The sequence below is a fragment of the Tiliqua scincoides genome, chromosome 5, assembly GCF_035046505.1.
Source record: "Tiliqua scincoides isolate rTilSci1 chromosome 5, rTilSci1.hap2, whole genome shotgun sequence".
NCBI classification, from domain to species: domain Eukaryota; kingdom Metazoa; phylum Chordata; class Lepidosauria; order Squamata; family Scincidae; genus Tiliqua; species Tiliqua scincoides.
Genome location: NC_089825.1, coordinates 98,280,234 through 98,293,370, shown reverse-complemented (window position 1 = coordinate 98,293,370; position 13,137 = coordinate 98,280,234). Strand labels below are relative to the sequence as shown.

The 13,137-nt window shown below is 44.3% G+C and overlaps 1 protein-coding gene across 1 annotated transcript; it reads right to left on the bottom strand.

Annotated features, from left to right (window-relative positions):
- Positions 1-3,624: 3,624 nt before the first annotated feature.
- On the bottom strand, positions 3,625-9,341 carry LOC136652519 (vomeronasal type-2 receptor 26-like). The gene is made up of 3 exons (XM_066629462.1): positions 9,315-9,341; positions 7,698-7,824; positions 3,625-4,529 (listed from the first exon to the last, which is right to left on the bottom strand). Exons 1-3 carry the CDS (start codon positions 9,339-9,341, stop codon positions 3,625-3,627), a joined length of 1,059 nt encoding a protein of 352 aa, XP_066485559.1.
- Between the last annotated feature and the right edge of the window lie 3,796 nt (positions 9,342-13,137).

Genomic DNA, 13,137 nt, shown 5'->3' with positions numbered 1-13,137 from the left:
GGACGTATAAGAGAGAGGACCCCACCAACTACAGCATCTCCTAGCCTAGTATCCCCATAGCTTTCTTCAAATTCACATTCACTGGGCACATCCTCCCAACAGGCAAGAGAAGGGAGAAGCAGCAGCAGGAAGAGCAGAAACAGCCACAGGGCTGCAAATGCATGTCTAACCAAGCTGCATCTGAACTTCTGCATCCTGAACTACAGTTCCAGCTACAATGATATCTCTGTGGCTGGCATCCTGATGGAACCTCACAGGAACCTCACTCAGCAGCATGTGTGGTCACAGAGATGTCTTCCCAAAATGTTTTGAAGAAGAAATGTTTGGTGATCTCTGTTCCTCCATGGGGCACTGATACAGTTCAGAATAGATCCACCTCCTTTTGAAATATGGATGCATTTCTTACCAACTGCGCAAGGAAGGAAATAACCATACTTTGGATAATTACAGAGTATCTAAACATCTCCCTGATCGTCTTTGTGAAATGAAAAACATACATGTTTACAAAGATCAAAGGGTATGCAATTTTGTGGAAGGGAGTCTGAACTGGGATCATGGTGAGATGTGGGTTGCCTTCCTTGTGATCCCCATTCAGATTTCACCCCTTTCCATAGATGAGTTGCTATATGTTAGATAAATCTGATAAAGGAGTGCTAGGCAGATGGGCCAAATTTTATTATACTACATATGAAAAATGGTCTGTTGGAATTTTTTTTAAAACTGTGGGGATAGTATTTAATTTAACAAAACAATGGTGGATGGTAGGGGGGTTTAGGACTTTTGGACATATGGTTACATTTCCAGTCATGCTCCTGTGTGAAAATTTAAACAGAAAGAAGCACCAAATGGTTTGTCAATGCAAACATTGTTCTGTTTCAAATCGTGTAGCAGTTTCCAAACTGTGAGTCTGAAACCCACTAGTGGGACTTGACCCCATATTTGTTTGGGTGTGAAACTGACAGGGCAGACTGTGCATCAAGGGTGCAACAAGCTGCTAATCGGGAGGGGGGAGAGCACTCCTGCCCAATCACCATTATAGCCACATTCCTTGGCATTTAGAAATCAGGCTGCAGCCTCTCGGGCCTCTACAAAGTTTGCAAACTGCTGGAATATTGTATAGTGGTGAGATCAGGAGTGGAACCAAAGCAAAGTCCAAAAGAACTGCAGCCACATCCTGAAACTTTTGCTCCATATGGCAGGTCCTCCAACTGCTATTTGACTTATAAAAAAATAAAAAAGAAGGCAAAGCAGCCATCCCATGCTATGAATTTAGTGTTATATATTATTTACTCTGGCACTGACTCGGGTCTGAGGTCACTCGGAAAGGAGTCCCCACACATGCAGAATCAAGTCTGTCTCTGTCTGGGTGTGCTTGTTTACTTTTTCTGAGGTGTGAAAGACATTGTGGGGCCATCATTCAGACCGGGCAAGCAGCAGGGCATTTCCAGCTGGGAGGCAGGGAAGACTTAATGTTTTGGATTTGCATTGAGAAGCAGGCGGGTGGGCTCCCTTGTCCATCTCTAAAGGAACTAGTGATAATTGGAAGAAGATTTTTTCCCTGGACGAGTGAGGGAAGAAGGCGGCGGGGGTGGTGGTGGTGGTAATTCATAGCCATCCAGGAGTCATGGCATGGTTTCAGCAGGCTCCTTGAATGACTGGTCACAATGAAACTACTTATGAGTAGAGCTGCAAAGGAGTGGGTCATACTGGTAAGCCTGCCCGCTGCTGCATGTGACCCTCCTCCCTCGTGCCACTTCTGTCTGCGCACTCACAGTTTGTTCCACCCCCTCCCACCTTGTTTACAGATATGATGGGGACATCAGGGGAGTATTAAATGAGAACTCCAACATACACATAAACACACACCCTGCCAGCAGCTCCGTTTTTGTCCACAGAGCTGCAGTTGCCTTTTTTACCTAAAAACTCAGGATTTAAGTCTTTTAGAGTCCCCAGAATGCTCTAGGCAAGTAGGAAAGTCCGCTTGTTCGGGCTCCTTTTTGAGTCAAGTTAAAGGGGGTGGAGACTCATAACTTGAGTCAAGTCAAGCTGCGCTTAATTTGCTGATCCTTGCATACGAACACCGTATTGGTTGCCTGCTGTGTCACAATAACACATCATTGGTACTTGGAACAATCAGTGTTACTGGTGAGTTTTGAGTTCAGCAAATTCACTTTTTGTTACATAAGGAAGGCAGTTGTGTTTTCTTTCTGGGGGTTAAATGGCCCAATGTGTGATGGAATGCAGATAATTCAACATGGTTTGTTTCATTTATGTTCTGCATGCAATTACTATTACTATATCTAACATTCAAGTCCCATATAACATGATGGTATTATTCATAAATTCAAATAGTCAAATAGGTTTCCAAAATGTCGACCACTAGTGGTTCCATCTCCCTGAGGGTGTCAGCCGATGCAGTACGCACCATCCACACCCCTTCATGATACCACATAAGGCATATCGCAATTTTTCTCTTTCTGACCCAGTGACCGCACCAGTGCATCAGTGTTGGGTGCTTATTCTGGTCTAATGCATCAACCTGGAGTTCATTATGACTGTGTGGCTGAGATCTAGATGATAAACATTGAAAGAAAAGGGCCCGTTATAAGTGTACTGTGGTAAAAGTACTGAGAAGCAGCACTTTATAATGCTGAGAAGAAATTGGGTTATTGGATCATGACCAGAAATATCCATGATTAGAAAAAAAACTCAGAACTATAGAAAATTTCCAATAGTTTGGACTACAGAGATTCCCTTCCTCTACTCAGATAAAGTGTTCTTCCTGTGAAAGAAGGACTTCTTGGAGGAAGATACTACTCTTAGAACAGGGGTACCCAAACCCCTGCCATGGGGTCACTTGCGGCCATTGAAGAATCCCAATGCAACCCTCAGGGACACCCCAGTCTCCAATGAGCCTCTGGCCCTCCAGAAACTTGCTGGAGCCTGCACTGTCCGGATGCAACTGCTCTCAGCATGAGGGTGACTGTTTGGCGACTGTTTGACCTCTCACATTAGCTGTGGGATGAGGGCTCCCTCCACTGCTTGCTGATTCACATCTGTGATGCAGTAGCAGCAGCAAAGAAAAAGCCTGCCTTGCCTTTTGTAAGACCTTTTATAGGCCTTGAGCTATTGCAAGACCTTCATTCATTCATATAAGTTCCACCTCTAGTATATTAATTTATGTAAACTTATGTATATTTATTCAACTTTTAACCTGAATTCATTCTTTTTTTCCCCAGCCCCTGACACAGTGTGAGAGAGATGATGTGGCCATTTTGCCAAAAGGTTTTACACCCCTGTCTTAAAGGATGGAAACCTTTGGGTTGTTTTGGTGACCCTGTGCTGCCTCAGTATCATGCATTTATATGAAGTTTCTATTTCCTTGTTTCATCATTTTGACTTCTGGGTTGTGTCTTTATCCTGCATTATTAACATTATCCTTGGATAGCTGCCAAGGAGATGCAACTATTGATCCTGAAATGATTTCTCATCCCTCCGTGTACATTCCATACCAAAGAATCTGATCTGAGTTAAAAATGTGATATGCTATGCTCTAGTATTCTTGCTGTATGGAAACATAGAGAGAGAGAAACATGCAAAACAACTATCATCTTGGAATCGGATTTAATTACTTCTTTTCTCTGTTAGCAGCTGCTTGGAGTTGAGAGCTGGTTTTAGCACAATAACATAGCATTTAGGCAGAAAAATGCAAATCAGAAGGCCAGTGTTGGAAGCCAAGATGGCAAAGACCTCCACAGCCACCACGTCTTTCCCCTTGGTGCTCAGGTAAGCAGGAATGAAGGAGATCCACACACTGCAGAAGACCAGCATGCTGAAGGTGATGAATTTGGCTTCATTGAAAGTATCTGGCAGTTTTCGGGCAAGGAAAGCGACTGTGAAGCTGGTGAGGGCCAGAAAACCAACGTAGCCCAGGACAGAATAGAGCATGATGATCGACCCTTCATTACACTCCACTATGATGTGCTCAGTCTGGGAGTGCATGTCAACATCTGGAAATGGAGGAGAGGTGGACAGCCATACAGTGCAGATCCCCACTTGAATGAGGGAACAGGAAAGAACAATGGAGTGGGCCACTTTTTTCCCCAGCCATTTCCTCATCCTGTTCCCTGGCTGGGTGGCCATGAAGGCCAGGACTACAGTGATGGTTTTAGCCAAAACAGAAGAAACAGCCACAGAGAAAATGATGCCAAAAGCCAATTGTCGGAGAAGGCAGGAGACCTTTCCAGGTTTGCCGATGAAGAGCAGGGAGGAAAGGTAGCAAAGCAGGATGGAGGTGAGAAGAATGCAGGTGAGGTTTTGATTGTTGGCTTTGACAATGGGAGTGTTCCAGTTCTTTAAAAAGATCAGTATCACCATAACTGCTATTGCTGTAAAGGAAACAGCAATAGAAACCAAACTGATTCCTAAGGGTTCCTCGTAGTTTAGGAAGGCTGTCTCTTTGGGGATACATTGATCTTGATTCTTGTTTGGGTACTGATCTTCTGGGCATTTGTCACAATGAGCTGCATCTGAAAAGGACAAAGAGAGTGTCACTAGCTGTATGAATCCAGAAGAATGATGGGAGGTTGAGAGAAAATGTTGGACAGGAATTCCCCATTTTCTTTGTAAGCACTTCAGTGCTTAGGGTTGGGGGAGTGAATGACCAAATGCAGCAAGGGATAGGCACCAGCGGGATTAAGTGCACTGAACTGTATGATGGACTGCCTCTGAAGTCTTTCAAGGTGCCTCCCTTGTTGCATTTGTAACCAGTGTTCCCGTTAAGAATCAGTGGATCATGATTTAAGTATTTGGAGAAGAGCAGACCATACAAATGCATGTGCTATGGTGTTAGGGTGAACAAATATTTGCAAATATTTCCTGGAAAATCTGTGCACTGCCACTTACCTGTCTGGTTAGACATCATGCCATCGGGACAGGGCGTGCAATCATAGCAACAGATTGCTTCTCTTTCTCGAACCGTCTTGCTGTGTCCAACGTGGCAGCTCTGAACGCAGGTTGAACGAGGCACATTCGAAGAACAAAAATGTGAAGCAAACATTTGATGCCCACCACCAGAACCATCCTTCCCTTTCAGTGCACTTCAGCTTATCAAGAGCAGGAGCTCAACTCAATTCTGACCAGCAACAGAGAACTCCCCTGCTGCAGCGACCTGTTAAGGACTCCTGTTGTATTTGACTTCAGCAGGGGTTCTATACTCACATTTCTGTAGAGCAGTTTTTCTCAAATTGTGGGTCGGGACCCACTCGGTGGGTCGTGAGCCAATTTCAGGTGTGTCTCCATTCATTTCAATATTTTATTTTTAGTATATTAGATTTGATGCTACTGTGGTATGTGAATGCATTTGGGAAAATGTTTCAGACCTGTACTTTTAACAAGCTACTATGTATATTCTTTTCACAATGATAGTAAATGGGACTTACTCCTGCGTAAATGTGGGTAGGATTGCAGCCTAGGATTGTAAAATTTTTTCCTACTTGATGATGTCATTTCCGGTCAGGTGAGTCCTGACAGATTCTCATTCCAAGAACTGGGTCCCAATGTTAAATGTGTGAGAACCGCTGCTGTAGATTTAGTCTTCCTACTGGGTTCAAAACAGTTCGGAGCAGAGCCCAAATGAAACAGGAAATGCATCGGAATTTGGTTTTATTCCAGAAGTGCTCTTTTGCTAGCAGAAGACTTAGTATGCTTTTATTTTATCAGGGAATTGGCCCAGTAGCACTGGCATTCCTGGCCCCTGTGCCACCCGAGGCCAGGACCACAGAATGCTGCCCCTCCCCCACTGGTTGCCACCAGGCTGCGCATGGCCTCCTCTCGCCCTCCAGTGCTTTTAGACACTACTTTCAGTTTTGACATGTGCACCGTCCATAGTCCCCAGAATGCTTCCAGAGGGCAGCCAAAAGCAGTGGTGAGGCGGCAAGGATGGCAGCAGGGGTGTGGATGATGGCAGGGGGACCAGCCGGCTCTGAGGGGTGGCACCCCAGGGCATTTTACCTCCCCCCGGTATGCCAGTGCCCAATAGCAATTAGATTCTGATGCGATAACATCTAAGAATAACATCCATACCGGGTAAGATGGTGGAATGCCTCATCAAAGATAGAATCTCAAAACACATAGACGAACAAGCCTTGCTGAGGGAGAATCAGCATGGCTTCTGTAAGGGTAAGTCTTGCCTCACGAACCTTTTAGAATTCTTTGAAAAGGTCAACAAGCATGTGGATGCGGGAGAACCCGTGGACATTATATATCTGGACTTCCAGAAGGCATTTGACACGGTCCCTCACCGAAGGCTACTGAAAAAACTCCACAGTTAGGGAATTAGAGGACAGGTCCTCTCCTGGACTGAGACCTGGTTGAAGACCAGGAAACAGAGAGTGGGTGACAGTGGGCAATTTTCACAATGGAGAGAAGTGAAAAGCGGTGTGCCCCAAGTGCTTTTCAACCTCTTCATAAATGACCTGGGGACAGGTTTGAGCAGTGAGGTAGCTAAGTTTGCAGGCGACACCAAACTTTTGCCAGTGGTGAAGACCAGAAGTGATTGTGAGGAGCTCCAGAAGGATCTCTCTAAACTGGCAGAATGGGCAGCAAAATGGCAGATATGCTTGAATGTCAGTAAGTGTAAAGTCATGCACATTGGGGCAAAAAATCAAATCTTCACATATAGGCTGATGGGTTCTGAGCTGTCTGTGACAGATCAGGAGAGAGATCTTGGGGTGGTGGTGGACAGGTTGATGAAAGTGTTGACCCAATGTGCGGTGGCAGTAAAGACGGCCAATTCTGTGCTTGGGATCATTAGAAAAGGTATTGAGAACAAAATGGCTAATATTATAATGCCGTTGTACAAATCTATGGGAAGGCCACACCTGGAGTGTTGTGTCCAGTTCTGGTCGCCGCATCTCAAAAAGGATATAGTGGAAATGGAAAAGGTGCAAAAGAGGGTAGCTAAGATGATTACGGGGCTGGGGCACTTCCTTATGAGGAAAGGCTACGGCGTTTGGGCCTCTTCAGCCTAGAAAAGAGACGCCTGAGGGGGGACATGATTGAGACATACAAAATTATGCAGGGGATGGACAGAGTGGAGAGAGAGATGCTCTTTACACTCTCACAAAACACCAGAACCAGGGGACATCCACTAAAATTGAGTGTTGGGAGAGTTAGAACAGACAAAAGAAAAATATTTCTTTACTCAGCGTGTGGTTAGTCTGTGGAACTCCTTGCCACAGGATGTGGTGATGGCATCTGGCCTGGGATGCCATTAAAAGGGGATTGGACAAATTTCTGAAGGAAAAATCCATTACAGGTTACAAACCATGATGTGCATGTGCAACCTCCTGATTTTAGAAATGGGCTATGTCAGAATGCCAGATGCAAGGGAGGGCACCAGGATGAGGTTATCTGATGTGCTCCCTGGGGCATTTGGTGGGCCGCTGTGAGATACAGGAAGCTGGACTAGATGGGCCTAAGGCCTGATCCAGTGGGGCTATTCTTATGTTATTATGTTCTTATGAAGTCTTTCATGGTGCCTCCCTTGTTGCAGTTGCAATCAGTGATCCCTTTAAGAAGCAGTGCATCATAAATTGTTTGCAGCAGAGCAGGCCAGTACAAAGGTATATGTTATGGTTTTAGGGTGGACTAATATTTGCAAATATTTCCTGGAAAATCTGTGCACTGCCACTTACCTGTCTGGTTAGACATCATATCATCGGGACACGGAGTACAATCATAGCAACAGATTGCTTCCCCCTCTCGAACCGTCTTGCTGTGTCCAACACGGCAGCTCTCAACACAGGTTGAACGAGGCAGATTCTAAGAGCAAAGAATGAGGAGAAACGCTGAAGCCAACGTTGGATGCCCACCACCATGACCATCCTTCCCTTTCAGTGCACTTCACCTTATCGAGAGCAGCTCACCTGACCAGCAACAGATTACTCCCGTGCTGCGAGTGACCTCTTGAAGACTCCCGTTCTATTGGATTTCAGGGAGAGTTCTATTCTCACATTTTGGTAGAGAGGTTTCTTTTTCCTACCGAGGCTCAAAAGAGCCCAGGGCAGAGCCAAATGAAACAGGAAATACGTCAGCATTTGGTTTTATTCCCAAAGGGCCCTTTGCTAGCAGAAGACTTAGCATGCTTTTATTTCATCAGGGAACTGGCCCATCGCACTGGCATTCCTGGCCCCTGTGCTGCCCCAGGCCAGGACTACAGAATGCTGCCTGCCCCAGTGGTTGCTACCTCTTACCATCACATCCAGGAGGCACGTGGCCTCCTCTGGCCTTCCGGAGGCCTTCAAGTGCTTTTAAACATCACTTCCAGTTTTTGTCGGAAAACCAGAAGTGACAGTTTGCAGGGTTTTGAAGAAGGCCTTGTGCCGCCATCTCAGTTCCCAGAAGGACTTCAGAGGGCAGCCGAAAATGGCGATTGGGAGATGTGGATGGCGGTGGGGGTGTGGATGGCAGCTAACTGTGGTTCAGGATTGATTAGGTCGGTCAGGTGTGTCCCCATTCACTTCACTTCATTTTAAGCATATTAAACCTGATGCTACCATGGTATGCATGATGGGAAATGTGGCAGATCTGACATGTGCGACCTCCACAGCCCCCAGAATGCCTCCGGAGGTCACCCAAAAGCAGTGGTGAGGGGGCATGGCTGGCAGCAGGGGTGTGGACGGAGGCATGGGGGCTGGCCGGCTCTGAGGTGTGGCGCCCCATGGCATTTTACCTCCTCCCCAGGTCTGCCAGTGCCCAATAGCAATTAGATTCTGATGGGGTGATGTCTAAGAATAAAAAATAGGGACATAAGTAGAAGCTCTTTTAATGTCCCCCACTATGGCCATCCTTCTTTCTCCAGTAGGCTTCAACTTGTTAAAACTTGTACATGGGACACAAACTTTGAGTCCCACCTCAAAACCCAGCTATCTATTTGATATTTATCTCAACGTTTATCTCAATATAGGTATTTGTTTAATCAACATGACATGCTATGTGCCTTGCAAATATGTTTAAAATAGTTTTATTCTGTCTTTTATTTATTTTAGCCCCGAGACCCACTTTTTAGAGTGACAATCTATTGGGACCCAAAAGAAGTGATGTCATTAACCTGGAAGTGATCTTATGGCTTCTAGTGACATCATCAAGCAGGAACGTTTTTCACTCCCCCATACAACAAAATTAGAGTAAATAAGTACATTAAAATATTACAGATTGGCTTAAAATAAAGAACAACCCTCCCAAGCTGTTGTCAATCAGTTTTTTAAAAATGCCCCAAACACCACACAGACTGCAATCCTATTCACACTTACCTGGGTGTAATCCCCATTGACTATCATCGTTAAAGGCATACCCATAGTAGCCTGTTAAAAGTGCAGATCGGTAACATTTCCACAAATGCAGTCACATGCATCTAATATATTAAAAATAAAATACACCTTGAAATGAATGGAGGCCCACCTGAAAATGGCTCGTGACACACCTCGTGGGTCCTGACCCACAGTTTGAGAATTCAATTGAACTCAGTGAGACTTATTTCTGAGTAGGGAGGCATAGGATTGCTCTGTAAGGGTACAATCCTATGGTCACTCTGCACTGCCAGAACTCACATTCCAGCATTGCAGGACACTTTGTGGCAGCACAAGAGCCGGGCCTCTGTTGCGTGCTGTCAGGCCAATGCCACAAATGGTGAGCACCACAGAGTGCACAGCCGTGGCTTCAGGAGTCTCTACCATCCCAAGCAAGTTGTCGTCAGGGGTGGGCCATAAGCAGAGAGGAAGAGTAATGGGGCACTTCAGGGGAGGAACTGGGGTGTGTCAGGGAAGGAAAGGGTTGATCTGCTGGCAGTCATGCATTTTGGATTCGATCCCCTATTTTTCAAGCTGCTCCACCCTCTGGATCTCCTTGGGCTCATACCAATTAACTGGCAGGCATAGGTAGGAGGAGACCCATAAACTGTCAGGGGCCTATGCAGAGGTAAGGGGAAAGTATGTTCCCTTACATCTCAAAGGCCTCTCAGTCATGCCTTCACCATAGCATGCAGTGCATGTCTCCAGGAACGTTCAGATGCTCAGGAATGCTTGGGTGGTGTGGGTAAAATCATGTTCCCAGGCAAATGAGGAGGTCACCTTGCTGAAGAATTTTAGCCCTACCTCCTTAAATCTGCTATTCCACACAATGGCATCATCGTGGATGGTAAACTCTTGACTTGGAGACATCTTTCCAACTTGAATCTTAAGGAAGGATTGATTAGGGAAAGTGACCCAATTAATAACATCAAGTCCAGATGACAATTCCTCATCAGCAAACCAGACTTCATGGCCAGCACCATTGTTAAAGTGGACATTTTTCAGAAAAGAGTGCATCTAGATTGGACAAAAACGGAAAGTAGAAAACAGTTGATACCTTAATATTGTACACTGTATTATCAAACACCCAGTCAAAAAAAGGTACCTGTAAACCTGAGATGTACCAATTACAAGATACAAGAACATTTTATTCATTCATTAAAAACAGAATAGGCTTGCCAGATCTTCCTCATCTTTCTCTCCTCTCAGCTCACCATTATATCCATCCAACATTTCCATATCTTTGGGCCCAATGCTATTCAACTTTCTAGTACTGATGCCAATGGGGCATGCACTACATCCTGCAGTGTGGGGCTAGTCACAGAGGCCTAGGGGCTACACTGCAGCTGCCTTGGTGATAGAAAGCTGGAAAAGTTGAGCTCTATTGAAGTATTTCATTTGTTCCTCTACTCAGTGGTTTACAGGGAGCTTTGTGTTAACAATACTAGTGGCTGGTTTTCACAATTAAATATTTATATTCCATCTTTCTTTCCTTTTGCAACTTAAAGCATTGCATCTGGGATACCCAGTTTGACTGTCTTCAAAGTTCTGCAAGATCCAAATCTGCTTAGCTTCTGCAGTGTGTCCACCCCATGTGCCCAGGGACATGATTTCACCCACACCACCCATTCCATCCACAGCAATTTCATTTAGAAGAACTTTTCATTCTGCTCAGTAGCAAGTTTCTTCCTACTAACTGTGTTTGGAATTACATCATACATAACCATATCAATGCAGTGAGGAATATACCTGCCACGGTTCAATGTTCAACAGTTTGGATGTGCCTCTGTTCAGCACTGTTTTTGGTCTGGGCAAAAACATGGCATTTAAAGCATGCGCTACAGCGTAGAGAGCATTGTAAATGCGGTAGCTCTGATCACTCATCTCCATCTCAAACAGAGACTGAGACAGGCTCTCCAGTTTCTCCTCTCCTGTACAGTGTTCCCCATCATGGAAACACCCGAATGCAGATTTGTAGAAAATGCAGAGAAAACGTGTGAGTGACTTATCAGGCTTTAGAGTCTGAAGGAAGTCCTGGAATCCTGGCACGGGCCTTGTGGAGGTTGTGAAAGACAAAGTCCCATGGAATGTTTTTGCACAGAAGCCCTCATTTTCTGTAGATCTGGTGATATCCCATTGAGGTGGTGTGATCCAAATCTTCCCTATATGGGATTTATAGATAAATTCAGCAATATTTAAAATGATGGCTAGTGTTACCAGAGACTGAGAGTCCCCACTGACAATAACAACATTGGCTGTCGTTGATAAAAGTGTAGGGCGTATACTTAATATATTTTTTAAGTATGTACTTTGAGTGGAATACACATTAAAATCCTTGGGACTGTCAGTCCTTTTTAAGAAGGCAACACAAATGCTATTCTGGGCAAGCAATGGTGTCAACATTTGCAGGAAGCCTTCTCCACTATCATCCTCTGAAACAATGAGGCCAATCCATGTCCATTGAAAATGCATCAGTAGCTGGACTATTCCGGTGTGTAGAGTACCTTCCCTTATTGCCATCCAGTATATAAAAGGAAAATTATTTCTTGTGACTGGCATCTCATATGCTCCATAGGTAAGCTAACAGGGGGAAACATGGCTCATATCAGGTTTGAGAATTAACCACTGTTTTCCAAACCAAAGTGTTTACTACAATCCAGATTTTTGCTTATCAATGATACTCTGAGTATACTGAACAATGTATCTTTGAAGACATTCCCATCAATAAATTATAGTAAGTTTGCAATCCTATGCACACTTATGCCTGGAATTTATAGTAAGTCTGCAACACTATACTTGCTTTCCTGGGAGTAAGCCCCATTGAACACAGTGAGACTTGTAGACATGCTTAGGGTTGTGCTCTCAATGTGTTACAACACATTTCCTTTCACCATGTCCACAAGCCATCACTTAAAGTCCTGAAATGGATAATGTATTTGATTCAGACCAAGCTATTGTTTTGCCGAGCTTCAAGTTTCAATTTTTTGAAAGATTAAAATCACCTCTATGGTTTGTATCCCCAGAATATGAGACATGACTAAATAGTATTAAATCAGTGCGACAAGATTGGTGCGCTTAAGAACAGTTTATATAATGTGCTGTATTTATGAGACATTTTCTTGATACAAACCTGAGTTTTATACACTGAAAGACATATTTTGTGCAGGAGGTCTAGCTCAGCTACTGCCATGCCTGCCTGAAGATCTGGGGACACCAGTACAAAACAACCAGAAGTATCCGAGAGTTATTGACACGCTGATAACGAGTTGACCATCGGTGACAGAGAAGAGTTGCGGTCAAGTTGCATGGGAGACGAAGCAGCCAGAGGAAGGCCAGACTGGGAGGCAATTCTATTGTAAAAATCTCTTTGGGGGTTTAGAAAACCTTGGTATGAAAACTGCCTTGATTTAAAGTCTGAGGAGAAATCTGATGACCAAGAAAGGTGGCATAAAAATACCAGTATTATTATTATTATTATTATTATTATTATTATTATTATTATTATTATTATTATTATTATTATTATTATTAAGAGCTGAAGGTCTCTCTGCCCACACCTGGGATGCTGGTCAGTCATTTTATGTCCTCCTATACAATTGAGATCTCAAGGACCTCCTCAAATGGTTACTTTTTTAAAATAAGCAATTTACTTATTTCATTGCATTGCCCCTTTGCAATTCTTTTCAAGCTAAAAAAAGGGCATTCACTGATAAAGTCCCAAATAATAGATAATGAGTGAGGAGCAGTTTTCTGCCACCCATTCATGCATCTGAATGTACATACCTGT